At 28.3% G+C, this 17,396-nt stretch overlaps 1 protein-coding gene and 1 long non-coding RNA gene across 2 annotated transcripts; both read left to right on the forward strand.

The window, feature by feature from the left end:
* Positions 1-2,014: 2,014 nt before the first annotated feature.
* On the forward strand, positions 2,015-6,252 carry LOC107867574. Its single transcript, XR_001673241.2, has 4 exons — positions 2,015-2,579; positions 4,108-4,249; positions 5,491-5,609; positions 5,692-6,252. It is a non-coding gene; the product is annotated as an uncharacterized LOC107867574 (long non-coding RNA).
* Positions 6,253-12,739: 6,487 nt separating this feature from the next.
* Positions 12,740-13,725, forward strand: LOC107867575 (defensin Tk-AMP-D6). The gene is made up of 2 exons (XM_016713871.2): positions 12,740-12,854; positions 13,420-13,725. The coding sequence occupies exons 1-2, from the start codon at positions 12,797-12,799 to the stop codon at positions 13,599-13,601; spliced, it is 240 nt and encodes a 79-aa protein (XP_016569357.1). The 5' UTR covers positions 12,740-12,796; the 3' UTR covers positions 13,602-13,725.
* Positions 13,726-17,396: the final 3,671 nt, after the last annotated feature.

The raw sequence follows: 17,396 nt of genomic DNA on the forward strand, positions 1-17,396 counted from the left end.
GGTGTCAAGTGGAATCGCCATGTACCAAATCAGATCAGTCATATCTAGAACATGCATGAACAAATAACCTAAAACACTAAACCACATATACTACCAACTGGTAGTTTAACAAAAAAAATGTTAAACTTAACTAGAAAATAGATACATGTTAATAATTTTCGTATTAGAACAAGAAAATAAAACATACCTTAACGGACGAACAAGAAATTTATTTTTGAAAGAGAAGTGATTGAAGATATAATGACGGTTTTATGCAAGATAAGATGCAAGAGATAGAGCTGAGGAGACCAATTTATAAAAGATTGAATGAGTGAGTAGCGCAGTGTGTTAGGCAAAAAATCACGACCGTTCACCTCTTTTTAATAATTATATCTCTTAATTAAATCAAACTTTGTGACTTTTCAATTATTTAAATTAAAAAATAGATTTAAATACAAAAAAGCTGAAAAGTTTTTTGGTATTTTAGTTATTTAAATTAAATAGCTACAAAATTGTGTTTATCATATTTTTTTCCTATTATTTATTTATGAATCAGGTTTTAACTAAATGATCGAAAAGTCATGACTCTTGAGTTCTTCCAACAGATGATCTATTTGTTGCAACATATGGTCTATCTGTTACAACAGATGACCCTTCTGTTGCAACACATGACTCATCTGTTAGAGTAATTGATTCATTTTTGCAACATATGGTTCATTTGTTGCAACAAATTGTTCATTTGTTGCAATAGATTGTTCATTTGTGGAAAAAATAAATCAATAGCAAGATTTATTCAATAGAAACAATAACAAATCATCATTTATCAATACACCATTTTTACTATGAGATTAATTAAAATTGTAATTGAACTTACTAATTCATCTTTAATTTTAGTTAAATCAATATAGTTATTTCTAATGATGGCTTAGTTTGAATCATTTCAAATAAAATTAGTCAATTGATCACTCTACTAAGGATGAACATACTTAGCTGATTGTACGCGCACTAGCAGAAATTCCCATTTTTTCGACTAAAAATTTCTAACTGAAATAAGTAGTCGGAAAATTTCCAACTATTTCAGTCGGAAATCATATTTCTTAATTTTTATTTTTTACAAAATATTTTTCCAATACTATTTGTGACAAAAACAATCAGAATATTTGGCGGCAAATTCCGGAAAATATATATTCCGACCATAGTAGTCGGAAATATAAAGAATTAAATAACTTATTTATTTAAATAAATTATTAAATATAGGTTTCTGACCACTATAGTCAGAAATACTAATAAATAGATAAAATTAATGATTATTTTAATATATATCCGATCACTTTAGTCAGAAATATAAGTAATTAAATAAATATAATACTTAATATATAATCAGTCTCTAATACGAAAAATAAATAATTAGTTAAATAGATTATTAAATATATTTCCGACTAATGTAGTCAGAAATGCTAACAACTAAATAAAATCTATAATTAATTAAGTATATATCTAACCACTGTAGTAGGAAAGATAAGTAATTAAATAAATATATTATTAAATATATTATCAGTCCCTTGTATGGAAATTAAATAATAATCTAAATAAATTATTAAATATATATTTCCTACAATTATAGTCGAAAATACTAGTAAATAAATAAAATTAATAATTAATTAAATATATATTCGACCACTGTAGTAAAAAATGTAAATAATTAAATAAATATATTAGTAAATGTATAATCAGTTCGTTATACAAAAATAAAATATTTAAATAAATTATTAAATATTTCCGACTACTATAGTTGGAAATAGTAATAAATAATTAAAATTAATAATTAATTTAATATATATCCGACTACTGTAGTCGAAAATCAAAATAATTAAATAAATATAATACTAAATATAAATACCAATTAATTTCTGACTACTGTAGTCGGGAATTGAAATAATACTAAATATAAATATGAATTAATTTTTGACTAATTCAGTCGAAAACTAATTAATAATAAATTTAATATATATCCGCCTCTCACTGTATTAGGGTTTACACTTTTCTCATTTTTATTTCACGCCTCTCACTCTCTCTCTCTCACTACTCACTACTCACTACTCAAGTTCAAATATTTTGGTGAAAATTTGTTGTTGTTGAAAGGATAGAAATTCATGGAAAAACTTCAATACTAGAATAAGATCTTTGTTTGAGAGAATTTGTACCTGAATGTTACTGTTCAAAGATAGTTGTTTAGATCTGGTTGAGATGCTGCTAAAGCCAAATAAGCTATCCATCTAGGGCTGGCATCTTTGTAGTGTTTACAGAGATATAACAAATTGAAAAGTGTTTTCCTTCAGAAAAAGTCATCAAAATTCCCCTCTCGATCATTTTCTCAGTTTCTAGAACCTGTACAATCAACCAACCAAGAAAAAGAAAAGGATATATCATACAGTTTTCTATAGCAGATTCAGTTTAAAAAATATGATGTAGATGCAACTAAGCTATCAACATCTATGGATTAAAGAGATAATTCTACTACATGGAAAAAGAATTTTACTCCTCACAATGCGAAAAAGTTGAATTTGGCATCCTTGTTTTTCTCGTGGAGAACATTTAAGGTAACAATTTTTGCTTCTTCTCATTTGCATGTTCAATTTCTGTTGTTCTTCTTCAATTTCTGTCTAAGCCAAAACGTTTTACTGAAATTTGTGTGGGATTTATCTAGAAACTGAACGTATATGGCTGCAGTATTTCATCAAGTTCCAAGTACACTTTACTTTTGTTTCATTGAGAATGACCTAGACAAGTTGTATTTGTATAATGCTGGTTTAGATATTCCAATTAAAGGGAAAATTGATAAGAAATGGGCGATATTCAGAGCTAGGGTTACGATTGGATGTTGTGGATCTAGGAAGAGGTAATCGCCAGTGGAGATTGTATGCAACTGATACTCGTTTTTTGGAAAGTGGTACGGTGGATAGAAGTAGTGCTAATGCTCAGGATCAGATGGTTTCATTTATTGAAATTCCAGTTAGTTGTTACGAGGTCCGCATTTTAGTTGCATTGTGATTAGTGAAAATGACTTTGAATTTTTGCTTTATATGTTTTGGAAAATTTTAGAGAATGCTACGCGAGTATGATTTTTTATGTAATTTTTGTGGAAAAGATCTAGTGTTTGATATCTCTGTAGCAATTCGAAGGTACATAATTACCTTTCCCATTGGCTACTTTATCGTAATTTATTGTGATATATATAAAGAAGTAAAGTAGGTGTATTTTTTATTCCAATGGAATTGTTTGGTTTGGATTGGTAAGAATTTGCCTAAAAGGGAGCATATTAAACGTACCAACTCCTATAACCCTTTTTGATATTATAGTACTTTAACTTCTCAAAAGGCTTTAACAAAGTTGAGGAATTTCAGGAGTAGACCACCAAAAAGGTGAAAAGAAGTACAGTAATAAGCTTACTAGGTGTTTGGTCATAAGAAAGGTAAGAAAGGAACTGATAATTTCCCGCAGGTCAATATACACCACCACCACCAAATGTTACCACAACTCTTCAACAAGCTACTACAAATAGTCTTCCTCCTCCAAGGGCAAATATTTCACTACCAAATGCATTTTTCATGCCCCCACCGCCCCACCAGTTCCATCCCTCTTCTCCCCACACTAGTCTGTATAGTAGCTCTTCATTTATACCTTCAACATCATCCACACCTAGCATTTTTGGATTGAGAATTGAAGGTGCTAGCACATCAACATTGCCATCCATTGATAGTGCTACAACATCTAATGCTACAGTAGCTGCTTCCCAGTTTCCAAAATTTAAAGAGGTAGTAGAATATAACGGCAACGATAGACTAATTATCGCCCCTGATAGTGGTAATGGGTAAGTAAACCTTATGTTTTTCTGTAATTTTTGAAATTTTTGAAAGATAAGATAATTTAATATAATTTTATTGCAAGTTCATTCCCGCATCTAGCGGTGCACATATGATTATAGAAGCAATTAAACCATTTTACACGCAGCCGTGAGGTAGTTGGAACGAGATTAAACTCGACCTACGCATTTATAGTATGATTGGCTATTCAGGGAAGGCTGCTTACCAAGGAGAGATAACTAGATGTTTCTTATTTGATACGCAGGTGGAGTTACTGCACTCCAAACTAACTGGTAATTGAATCAGCACTTGTTTGTGGACTGCACTTGGACTAAACTGGCAGGGATCCCATTATGCAATGGGCTGGAATTCAGGTTTAAGCCGGAGAGGTGAAATCTAGAATTCAGGTACAGCACTTGCACTAAACTGTCAGGGATGCTAGAGACCTTTTGAACTTGTTGCAACATTGGAATGTGGGTAGCAGTAGCCTCCCTGCCTGTTGTTTTCTATAGTGATCGACTTCCAACATATATGTGTTGCAAAACACAGTCATAGTAGATATGTTTAGTGAGTGAAAGAACGAGCGTTACGTGGGAAAGAATGGATCAGGGCTGAGGGATGGAGTAAATGTACGTATTGATGTTGTAGTTATAGAGTAAGAAGAGAAATTTAAAGAAGATGGATTTACCTAAACTGTCTAAAACATGCAGTTGTTTGTTAACTGAAGGTGTGTGCAGCTGTTTGTTAACTGGAGGAATGGGTTGACGAATAAAAAATGTGATCCTATAGTTTTGATGGACAATAAGGAGGAAGTAGACAGAAAAGTCTTATAAAAATCAATATATTACTATGATGAACAATAGTAATATATTTTAAATGTTTAGTATTTGAAATTCGGTGCCTCGATTAATATGAATTTGCAAGTATTTTGAATTAAAAGAGGAGACATTTCAATAATCGAACAAACAATATGGGAATCATGAATATACTGTAGTGTTATCGGTATCCAAGAGAGTTACGTTTACTACTGAATTATGTATCATTTCATAACACATAATATCTAACTTTGAAAAAATACCCGATAATCGGTTTTACAAACATATAAGAAGAATGATAGGGAGTTTAGATCCCAGTAACATGTTGAAAAAACTCCATGCTAGAAGGATCAATGACAGTATTTTGAATCTACTTATTGCATAAGTTTTTATAAACTTCATGCTTAGTGCATGAGGGCTACCACAGCTTCTTGCACTAACGGCTGAGCTATATGTACGAAATACTCTGGCTCCCTCTCTACTTGTTCGTGACACTGGTTAGTGTCTTTTCCTTCTTTCATTTTCTTCACAAAGGTAATGAATCGCCTCCAGTTATCAGGATGGAATAGGTCAGGAGATTCATCCTCAAATATACAAATGTACACATCTCTCTATCTGCATCTGATAGGTCAGAAATTTTAGGTTTTATGCAGCTGAAAAAACCTGGTTGTTTCACTAGTGACTGTTTTACTAAATTTACCTATTGGTGCAGAGTTTGTTAAGCACTCTTTGTTTCTTGCAGACACACTTGCATTATCAAAGTACTACATCCCCTGGGTTGCTTCCCGGACTTGTCTTCATACTTGCATTATTTTTTTTCTAAAATTTTGCAGGACTATGAAAATGGGGAAAAGAGCGCCCTTTTCTTAAGGTCTACGAAGAGACGCATAGAAAGGAAAACAAGGACGGTACAAGAGGAGATTGGGTCTAACCGCGTGCTAGAATTGTATATGTAAGATAATAACTTTTACATACATTGTTTTATTATTACACAACTTTGCTTGTTTACGTACTGACAAATAATTTTCTTTCAGGAAGAATTTTAAGAAAACTTAGAAGAGTGGCGAAAAACCCAACCTACTTCAGAGGATGGTACCATGGTCCAACCATCACCTGCAGAGCTGAATAATATGTGGATGACTGTGGTAGGTGATCCAAAGAATGGTAGAACCTACGAGACAGGGGATCTCCAATCCTCGAGTAGTCCTTCGTTGTTTCCCAGTTCCTCCTCTACTTTGCAAATTATGGAAGAAATGGATGCGATGAGAAAGCAAATTGTGGAGTTGACGTAGAAATGTGCAGCTAATGATGCTAGGTTTGCTAAATTTGATAAATTGGAGGAGTTGGTTAAGAAGCACATGCCACAAGTATTTCAGGACGAGGAATATAATGAATCTGATGATAATTAGATTGTAGTTATTGTTCTTGTTTTTGGTTGTAACATTTACATGTTTAAACTATTTGATTTGATGTTTGTTTTGAATGGTTTAAAGTTGTTGTATTTATAAATTTTTGTTGTGTTTGATCCTGTTGTGAAAAATACATTAGTTATGTCGTTTATAATTTGAAAGTCGGGTAAGCGAATGCAAAATAATTATTTATTAAATAATAATAATTATTAAATAATTATTATTATTAAATAATTATTTATTAAATAATAATAATTATTAAATAATTATTTATTAAACTTCTGACTACAGTAGTCGAAAATTTTATAATTATTAAATATTTATTTATTAAATTTTTGACTACTTTAGTCGGAATAATTAAGATTATTAAATAATTATTTATTAAATATCCGACTACAGTAGTCGAAAATTAATAAATAATTATTTAATAATTTTAACTATTCCGACTAGAGTAGTCAGAAATTTAATAATTATTAAATAACTATTTGTAAATATCTGACTACATTTCCAACTAAAGTAGTCGAATATTTCTGACAATAATAGTCAAAAAAAAATTTCCAATAAGCTATATTCCAACTACCATCATTTAGTCGGAAAGTAGTCGGAAATACCTTAATTTCTGACCACTTTTCGACTACATTGACCGTCGAAAATTTAATATTTTCTAGTAGTGTGTGTAATTACCATGAGATTAATTGAAACTGTAATTGAACTTATTAATTCATATTTTATTTTAGTTAAATCAATTTAGTTATTACTAATAATGACTTAATTTGAATCAATAGGTGACAAACATGTTGCAATAGATGAGTAATCTGTTGAAAAAGACCAAGCAGTTAATGACATCTATTGAAAATGATCAAACAAATATAGACATATGTTGCAACAGATGACTAACCCGTTGCAATAACTAACTCATCTATTGAAAATTATCAAACAAATATAGACATCTATTGCAACAGATGACTAAATTATTGCAATAGATGACTCATCTGTTGGAAATTATTCTGTTGAAAAGCAATTTAAAATACTAAAGCTCAAATGTTTTTAGGAGAACTCAAACATTTGTCCCCTTGTCTAAGGTCTTGTATTAAAGACTTGTTTTCAATTTTAATTAAATTAATTTAGTTACTGTTAATAATTACTTAATTTGAATCGACAAATGACTAACTTGTTATAAACATCTGTTGCAACAGATGACTAACTTATTGTAACAAATAGGTCATCTGTTGAAAAATAATTAAAATACTAGGGAACTCAAATATCTTTAGGAGAACTCAAATGTTTGTCCCATTGTCTTAGAGACGTCTTTAATTTTAGCTAAATTAATTTAGTTATTACTAATAATTTCTTAATTTGAATCAACAGATGACTAACATGTTGCATCAGATGATTCATCTGTTGGAAATTATCAAACAAATAGAAAATCTGTTGTAACAGATGGGTCAACTATTAGAAAGCAATTAAACTACTAGGGAACTTAAACATTTTTATGAGAACCCAAATGTTTGTCCCCTTGATCCTTTTGAATTTGATGTATGATATATTATCTTTGTCTTCTTTACCTGTTTCATAAAAAATTTCATGTGTTTTACTTATTCGTTGTACCCTTGTTGAAATTTTTTTAAAAAATTTAGGTCAAATTTTGTTCGTATATACTTTGATATTACTTCATAGGTGATTTTGTATGTAAAATTATGATTTTTGTTGAATTTCTTATTTGGTGTATTGCTACTGCTACAATTAGAACTTGCAATATGAATCCAACATATGAGTCATCTGTTGCAACAAGTGAGTAATATGTTGCAACATATAATTAATCTGTTGAAACAGATGATCAATATGTTGGATTCATGTTACAACACTATAATACAAATACAACAAATGAGTAATCTGTTGCAACATATGATGCATCTGTTGTAATAGATTACTCACATGTTGTTGCAATAGATGACTCATCTGTTGCAACCGATTATTCATATATGTTGCAACAAATTACTAATTTGCGCAAAAGATTAGTCATATATGTTGCAACAGATTACTAATCTGTGCAACAGATTAGTCATATATGTTGCAACAAATTACTCATCTGTTGGATTCACGTTACATGTTTTATCCATTTTTGAAAAAATAGCAGTAGCAGATACATCCAGATGAGAAATTCAACTAAAACATAACAAACATAAAAATATAACAACACCAACAAATCAAGTTCCTCGTTTTCATCATAACTAAAAAGCCCTAATTTTTTATCTATGAAAATAAAAAAGAAACGATGAAGAACTCGAAGTTGTTGTCGCTGAAATATTGCAACAGATTACTCGTCTGTTATAACAAATTAGTCATATATATTGTAACAAATTACTAATCTGCGCAATAAATTAGTCATATATGTTGCAACAGATTACTAATCTGCGCAACAGATTAGTCATATATGTTGCAATAGATTACTCATCTATTGGATTCACGTTACATGTTTTATCCATCGTTGAAAAAATAACAGTAGCAGATACATCCAGATGAGAAATTCAACTAAAAAATAACAAACATAAAAAAATAACAAACAGCAACAAATCAAGTTCCTCGTTTTCGTCATAACTAAAAAGCCCTAATTTTTTACCTATGAAAATTGAAAAAAAATAATGAAGAACTCAAAGTTGTTGTCATCGGAGAATGTTGTCACGTCGACTGACGGTTGAAAGTAAAAAAGGAACGGGCAAGAACTTCAAATTATTTGTCACCAGAGGTTGAAGTTGCACAAGATTAAAAGGAAAAATTTGGAAAGTTGTTGGTTGGGAGAAGTTAGAGAGAGAAACTATCGAGAGAAAGAGAGAAGAGAGATTAATTTGCAGAGACGGAGAAGTTTTGTGGGTGTGAGTTGATTTGTATTTTTGAAAAGATTAAAAAGTTTGAAAAATATTAATCAAGTCCACAATTAACTTAATCAATTTTCTTAATTATATTTGACCCTTTAAGTTGGTCAATGTCACCAATCCTTCATTCAAGACTTAAAAGTCATCTTTCCTTCAATTTTCTCTAGTTACAAATCATATTAGTAATACTAGGCTTAGCATCGCCTTATTCCTATGGTTTTAGTTTATTTCATTTTGATAAATAATTTATGAAAAAAATAAAAATATTTCATAGTTAGGCACTTTTTTAGGAAAAATTTTAGAGTTTTACAAATTTAGATTTCTTTTTATTTATAACAATATACTAGAATCCACAAGGTAAGAATCTTTTGATAATTTATTTTTATTAATTATATTCATTTAATTTTTCATTGTTATCTTCCACACAATGATAAAGTTGTGCACCAGGGAGTATTGGAGTAACTAGTAAAGTTGTTGTCATGTGTCTAAGAGGTCACGGGTTCAAGCCTTGGAAACAGCTCTGGCAGAAATGCAAGGTAAGGCTGCGTACGATACACCCTTGTGGTGGGGTCCTTCCCCAAATATCGTGCATAGCAGTAACTTTAGTGCATCGGGCTGCCCTTTTTTATCTTTCACGCAATGTCTCGATCTCATTAATCTGTTCAAATTAAGAGATGAATAAGAGTGTACTAAAGATGAAGAAGAGGTGACGGCCATTGTATTTAAAATATATATGAAGAAAACTTAATATTAAAATTTTGCCTTCTTGCTTTAGAACAATGATTTTATCTATATGAACTAAAATTGATGATGTGGTTGTTCAAGATTTAAGTAAGATCAATTTCGGGCTTCTTTTAAATTTTAAATTTTAAATTTTAAAGTTTTAAAGGTGTAATTTCATATTTATCTATGCATGATTACTGATAGTTATTCAGAGATAAAGATATATGATATTTATGCCAGAATGCAACAAGGGAAGCAAAAGTAGAATAATTGATAGAGCGCTTAGCATATTTTGAAGTAATTTTGCTCCACCTACTGTTGAAGGATAGCTTAGCGCTGATCTAAGGTATGATTCAACCTATATTGTTTACTACTATTCCAACGTGATATGAGTTCAAAATAAATTAGTTTGTATTATGAATTTATATAGATTTTGAATTTATTCTGAATCTTAAATTTTATTGTTCTAAAAGTTTTAAAACTTTGAAAGCTAATTGTTAAATTTGAATTTGAAAGCTAATTGTTAAATTTAAATCATAGTTAGGTATGCTATTTTTCTGGGAGGTTTGAACTTTAAAGTATTGTAGTTTAAATTGGGTAAAATATACTTGTGGCTTCCGATCAAATCATGAATATTCGTGATCATGAAGTTTGTAAGGTTTCAATATTTATTTTATTTTTTGTTGTTCTTTATCAACGTGATCAAAGATTTGATTTGTTCTATAAGAAATTATTATATATCTTTGTATAGAACATATGTGCCATTAATATATTGATATGTCGTCAAGACATGTTGATTATAGAAATGATTTGTCGGTTGACAAAGTAGTATTATTTAAAAATATATTTTATATGAGATAAATGTGTAATTTATTTTTTTTCTTAAATATTCGATCAAATATCATCACACGAGTTAGAATATATGAAATATTTGATATAAATCTTCTCTTTACGTTATCATTAAATTCTTTAACTAGATATCAAATTATCAAATAATGAAAAAAAGGACACCCCCACAATTACACGTTAAGCTCAAACGGCAGCATTTTAGAGGAGATGAATAGATTGTTTTATAATTTTGTATTAATTTTATATCAAGCTGACGAGTCACTGGCATGTGTGTGTGTCTGTTTATGTGAGTATAATTTGCACTCCATTAAATAATATTATATAAAGATGTCAAACTAATAGAGATTGATTTGCCTATTCTATAGAAGTTTCTTACTTTAATTACTATTTGAGAAAATAAAAAAGAGTTGAGTGATGAATTAACTAATTAATAATTTGTGAGCAAAAAAATAGAGAAAATATTTTTAATTTTTATAATATGTTAAAAGATGTTGGAATCCTGACTTTACTCGATATTTTTTATTATAAAGTAAATAATTTATTCCTCAATTTTTATTTTTCACAAAAGTATAAATACCTCTCACGATTATATTTATATATTATTACTGAAGTTGGATAATTAAATGTGCTCCTCTCAATAATATAATTTAATCAACAAAGTAGTCATATATATTAAGAATTAGAAATATGTACTTAAACTAAAACACGCTCTTGAAAGTAAGTTTCCTTCAATTACCTTAATTGTTATAATTAATTATTATATTATTCGTCTCTCTCGATTATAAATAAGTGTCGAATTAATTATAACATGAAATAAATAGATGTTATTAGATAAATATTAATAATTTATCAATACTCTAATTAATGATATCACTTCTTATTCAAACTCTCCCGATTACATAATTAGTAATATGTTAATATGTAGTGTAAAATAGATAGATGTTAACAAATTAAATAACATCTAACTATAAAGCAGATATAATTAAATAGAAAGTTTCAACTCACGCCTGTGAAATTTAGGAATAATACTTACTATTATATAAAAATATTAAAATTCATCTTTTTCGCAATATATAGAATAAAATTACTCCATACTAGAATTGGTACTACTAATGATAATATTTTTTTTATTTAATAATAAAATAAAAGAAATATTCAAAAAAGAGAATTTGACTATTTAATTAATTAAAACTAGAAATTGAAATAATTTTCAATACTGAGTAACTTAAAAAATGAAAAAAAAAAAAAAAAAAAACTTCTTAAGACATACAAAATTTTCTTTTCTCCCCCTTTTTGTGCTTTCCCCTTCTTCTCTCTTATTATCCAAAAATTCTTAGACAATTTTTAATTTTCTATAATAAATTGAGATTTTGTCTTGAGTTGAAATTTCGTGTTGAGTTGAGACTTCAGGGCAAGTCTTAACTTGATGCATTATCATGATAAAAGTACTTTTTAAATTTATTATTTGTGATTTCTTGCCACCTAATTTTAAATTTTCTCTTAATTTACACATTAATTTTCAATGATTATTCTTGTAATATTAGTTTAAAAATTCAACCAAATAAAATCAAGTAAAACACACTTATCAAATTCTCTCACGCCTAGATCTTTATTCGTCCGTCCGCTTCTTCATTATTCATAAAATTTCTGATCACTTAAAAGTTTCATAAGTTTGAAGGAGACTTGTAAAAAAATACCTGATTCATTAGAATTTACATACTGAATTACTTAATCACTTAAACAGATACTATTTTTTTTTTTAATCCTCAATTTTACTCTATATCTCACTTTCACTCGATGCTCATTTAACCCAACTTCCCATTTAATCTATTTAATGAGATGATTAAATTGTGAATCGGGTTAAAAGGCTCATGGATATGGATTATAAGTTAATGAAGTAAAATTGGATAAATAAATTAAATAAATTGTATATGAATTTATAGGTTGATAAAGTGAAATGAATTCCGAGTCATAATTAGTTATTGACAAGTCCATGGAATTAAAGATGGGACTGTGATTCATATTATTAAGTCCTATTTATTCTAGTACGTCGGAGAACTTTCACATACACTCACCAATTGAACAATTAAAATATAAATCCAGATAAAGACCACCGACGGAAAAATTTATAAATAGATGAATTTGCATGTCATAAGAGACAGGTGTCTATGAATTCCTTACTCTTAAACATACTAAGCATCACCCGTTTCTCTGTATAAATATCCCTTCCAATTTCCACCCACTTTTCATAACCACCAACACTTCTTCAACAACATAAATAAAAGATGAAGCATTTTCCTAGTGTTACCGTCTTTCTCTTGGTGCTTCTTCTCTCAACAAATGGTATGGTATATCAAGCAATTTTATTATAAGCATAATACATAATTAGTTGGTAAGTAAATTTTTAAGTAAGCATTCTAATTTTCAGAGTGCTTTGTCTCAATTGGCACTTTAATATTTTAACTCGTTTTTAGTATATTTCTCAGAAGTTCATCAAGATTTTGATGACATAAAAATTTTGGATGTGTTGATGTGGTCATATGACTTATATTATATCAACCAGTTATTTTGATGCGACATAAAATTTTAGATGTCTTGATGTGTATAGTATATAAATTTTATGTCTCAATGGTCATTTATATCATGTTGATGTGATATATAGATTTTTGATGTGAATATATTTAGATGATTATTTTGTAAGTTGAATGTTCAACTGACACACTAGATAGATATAAGTTATAAGTTGAGGTATTCAGGTTTTCATACTCAGAAATTGGAATTTATATTTACTAGCTAATTAAGGTTAAATTCGAATGAATATTCATATATTGTGCCTTTATTATATAATATAGTACAAAGAATTTAATGTGTGATTAATTACTAGTACTACATAACTTTGTGGATGCAGAAGAAATAGGAGGTGGAGTAAGGAAGATAGAGGGAAAACTATGCCAGTACCACAGCGAAACCTTTCATGGGGTTTGTGTGACGGGTAACGTTTGCAATCAACACTGCCAACAAGAACACTTTGAGGGTGGACGTTGTCATGGTTTTCGTCATTATCGTTGCATGTGTTACAAGACCTGCTAGAAATTAAATGCTTACCCTTACTATTTCTAATATAATGCTTTTTATAAATAAAAATTGCACGTGTGTAATGTAAGGATGCTCAATTTTCTTTTACGTATAATAAACTTTTACGTAGTTGTAATAATAAATAACTCATCGATCGATGGGTTTGTATATGCTTCCACCCAATATATATGTTTGGAATCTTAATTAGCAATAATAACTTTTAAGGGTAATCATAATACATACTTCATTATGTGTCAGTTTCTTCTTGTATGTGCATCTTTTTAAGAAGTATAGACGTCGAAGGCGAAGGCCCGTGTCCCGAGGCGGATTCGGCGATGTTAATTAAAATTGTCAATTGGTATATTTATAATGTTTGTTGTCTTGTTTTAATCAACAATGTTTAAATTGGTATATTTATGACGCTTGTTGTTCTGTTTTAATCAATAATGTTTAAACAAAAAAAATAAATAAAAAATGATATTTTAATCAATAATGCTTAAATTGGTACATTTATGACGTTTGTTGTTCTATTTTAATCAATAATGCTTAAATAAAAAAAATTAAAAAATTAAATTAAAAAATTAAAAAATGATGTGCTGTTGATCAAGATAGAATTCACGATCTATTACTCAATATCAATTTCTATATATAGAACAATGCTTAACAAAAAAAAATTAAAAATAATATGTCGCTGATCGAGATCGAACTCTCGACCTATTACCCACTATCAGTGTCTATATATAGAACAATGTTTAACAAAAAAAATTAAAAAATAATATATTGTTGATCGAGATCAAACCCACGACCTATTATCCACAAAAGTGGCGTTTTGTCACTTGAATTAGATAGCACTTTGATATTATGAGTGACAGATTTAATATTTATTATATCAGTCTTAATATATATAGAACATTACTTAACAGAAAAAAAATATAAAATATAATATGATGTTGTCCAAGATCAAATCCACGATCTATTACACACAAAAGTGGCAATTTGCCACTTGCATTAGATAGTACTTTGATATTGTGGATGACAAATTTAATATTTTAATATATAAGTCTCTATATATAGCTATATATAGAGAGTTTTCGTCGAAATTTATGGGTGGCGTGCCATCCCCACCGACCTTAATAGATCCGTCTCTACCCGTGTCAGCACGGATTTAATACATGTTATTTTTTAGTATCAATTTATGTGATACAAATATAATTTAGATAATCATTGTTATTTACAGGAATTTGTTTTGTAATTTTTGAAAATATATAACAAATTTTAAAAAATAAGACAAACAAACTAAAGTGGATAAAAAGATGAAGGCAAGGGAAAGGAGTAATGAAGTTATGCTAAAGCAAATAGATTGAACTTTAAATTTTTTAAGTTGTTAATTATTGTAATGTATAGTGTTTTTTTATATATTTTAAAAAAAATATATAACATATTAATTTTTTTGATATTTTTAGTTGTTAATTATTATAATTTATAATACATTTTACGTGATTTTTAAATAATATATATTATTCTCCTTATCTAAAATTTCTTGACAATGATAATTAATTATATTTTTTAAATAATTTAATTTTTTAATTATTATTTTCTATAATACTTTTTCTTCCATTCCAATTTAGCTGGTACAATGCTTAAATGGTCATAATAATTAATTAAGGTAATATAGTAAAATCATGATTGAAGCAGCAATGCAGTAATGTCTTCAATGACTTATAATAACTAATTAGACGTGGTATGGCAAAATTATCATAAAAAATACTTGTAAAAACAAATTAAGTGAACCTCATATAAGACGTCAAGTTAATTTAGCACTAAATATTATTAATTTTTTAATAATACCTAGATAACTTTATAATAATTTTTTAATATTAAATTTTTAATACTTAGATGACTCATAATAATTAATTAGGTGCGATACAGTAAAATTACGGTTGAAACAGTTGAAGTAGACATGTCATAAATATTTATTTTAATTTTTTATTAAATATTTTTAATATTTAGATAACTGATAATAATTAATTAGGGGCGATACAGTAAAACTGCAACTGAAACAGACATGTTAAATATTTATTTTATTTTTTATTAAATATTATTAATTTTTTAATACATACATGACATATAATAAAATTAATTATGTACGATACAGTAAAATTAAGGTTGAAGCAGTTTAAGTAGACATATTATAAACGTCTATTTTACTTTTTATTAAATATTATTAATTTTTTTAATATTTAGATGACTCTATAATAATTTTTTAATACTTAGATGATTTATAATGTAATTAATGAAGCGTGATACAGTAAAATTATGGTTGAGGCAGCTGAAACAGACATGTCATAAATGTCTATTTTTAGTATAAATTTTTTTTAATATTAATTTTTTAACTCTTAGATGACTTATAATAATTAATTTAAGACGATACAGTAAAATTATGGTTGAAGCAGCTGTAGAAGACATGTCATAAATCTCTACTTTAATTTGTTTTATTAAATATTATTAATTTTTTAATACATAAATAACATATAATAAAATTAATTAGGGGCGATATAGTAAAATTACGGTTGAAGTAGATGAAACAGACATGTTATAAATGTTTATTTTATTTTTATGAAATATTATTATTTTTTTAATACACAAATAACATATAATAATTATTTAGCAATGATATAGTAAAATCACATAGCAAACAGCTTCCGGTTGGCAAGCACGACGACAGAAAGCTGTTGGTAGCTGCTTCAACTGCCTCTTATTATATAAGAGAAAGAGAATACCAGAAAGTAAGAGGGATATGGAAGTGAAGAAGCACAGTTCCAACATTTAATAGCAAGTTCAACATATAAATATAGAAACTCAGTTAACAATTTAAATTTGAATCACTTCTATAAGTTGCATTCGTCGCAGAGGATAGATGAGCTCTGTGGGGTGGACAAGCTCTGAAGTTCATTTATTTTATTCGTAATTTTAGTAAATGTATGTATCATAAAAATTGAATATTAAAAATATAAACCATGTAGTTGTTTAATAACCAAAAATCGTTTGAATGACCAAAGTATAAAAATTGAATATTAAAAATATAATCCGTGTAGTTGTTTAATAACCAAAAATCGTTTGAATGACCAGAGCAAGAAGGAATATTTACTGATATTATTAACTTTAAATTGACTCAGATATATATGGATTTCTCTTAGATGAATTAAGAATAAATGAAATTGTCTAACAGGAGAGTTTTCATTATTTTCGACAAAGTGTCCATGGAATATTAGAAGGCTCATCGTTTGACTGAGAAATCGGATTATTTAGGAATAAATAAGGAAATATGAAGACATTATATCTAATTCAGACGTGAAAAAAATTCATCGTTTTAAAAATATCATTTTAAGAATGAAAATAAATTGGGGGTAGGGGAAGGGGAAAGGGGAAAAGATTGCATCATAGAGGGTGTGTTTGGTATAAAGGAAAATATTTTCTGAAAAATGTTTTCCAATTTTCTCCTGTTTGATTGGCTTACAGATTTTGGAAAATATTTTTCAAATCAACTTATTTTCTTTAAAATTAAGAAAAATGACTTTCCTTCAAAAAGTAAGAAAAACACTTTTCAAAACTCTCTTTCAACCTCACTCTTAAATTGAAATATCCATACAACTCTTAAAATCACTCATCCCTACTCCGACCCTCAATCTCCCACCCCAACTCCAACCCCACCCCACCCCCTACCACCCCTATTAAAAAATATATTTCAATTTTTTTTACCTCACCCCTACCCAAAACCCTACTTCCTTCCCCTTTCCAAAAACAAAAAAA

The sequence above is a fragment of the Capsicum annuum genome, chromosome 4 (genome assembly GCF_002878395.1).
Source record: "Capsicum annuum cultivar UCD-10X-F1 chromosome 4, UCD10Xv1.1, whole genome shotgun sequence".
NCBI classification, from domain to species: Eukaryota; Viridiplantae; Streptophyta; class Magnoliopsida; order Solanales; family Solanaceae; genus Capsicum; species Capsicum annuum.

Bases quoted from the DNA above. Each gene is read 5' to 3' on its own strand.
- LOC107867575 (XM_016713871.2), top strand. From the start codon at position 12,797: ATGAAGCATTTTCCTAGTGTTACCGTCTTTCTCTTGGTGCTTCTTCTC. The intron at 12,855-13,419 runs GTATGGTATATC...TTGTGGATGCAG, and splicing joins GCTTCTTCTCTCAACAAATG to AAGAAATAGGAGGTGGAGTA.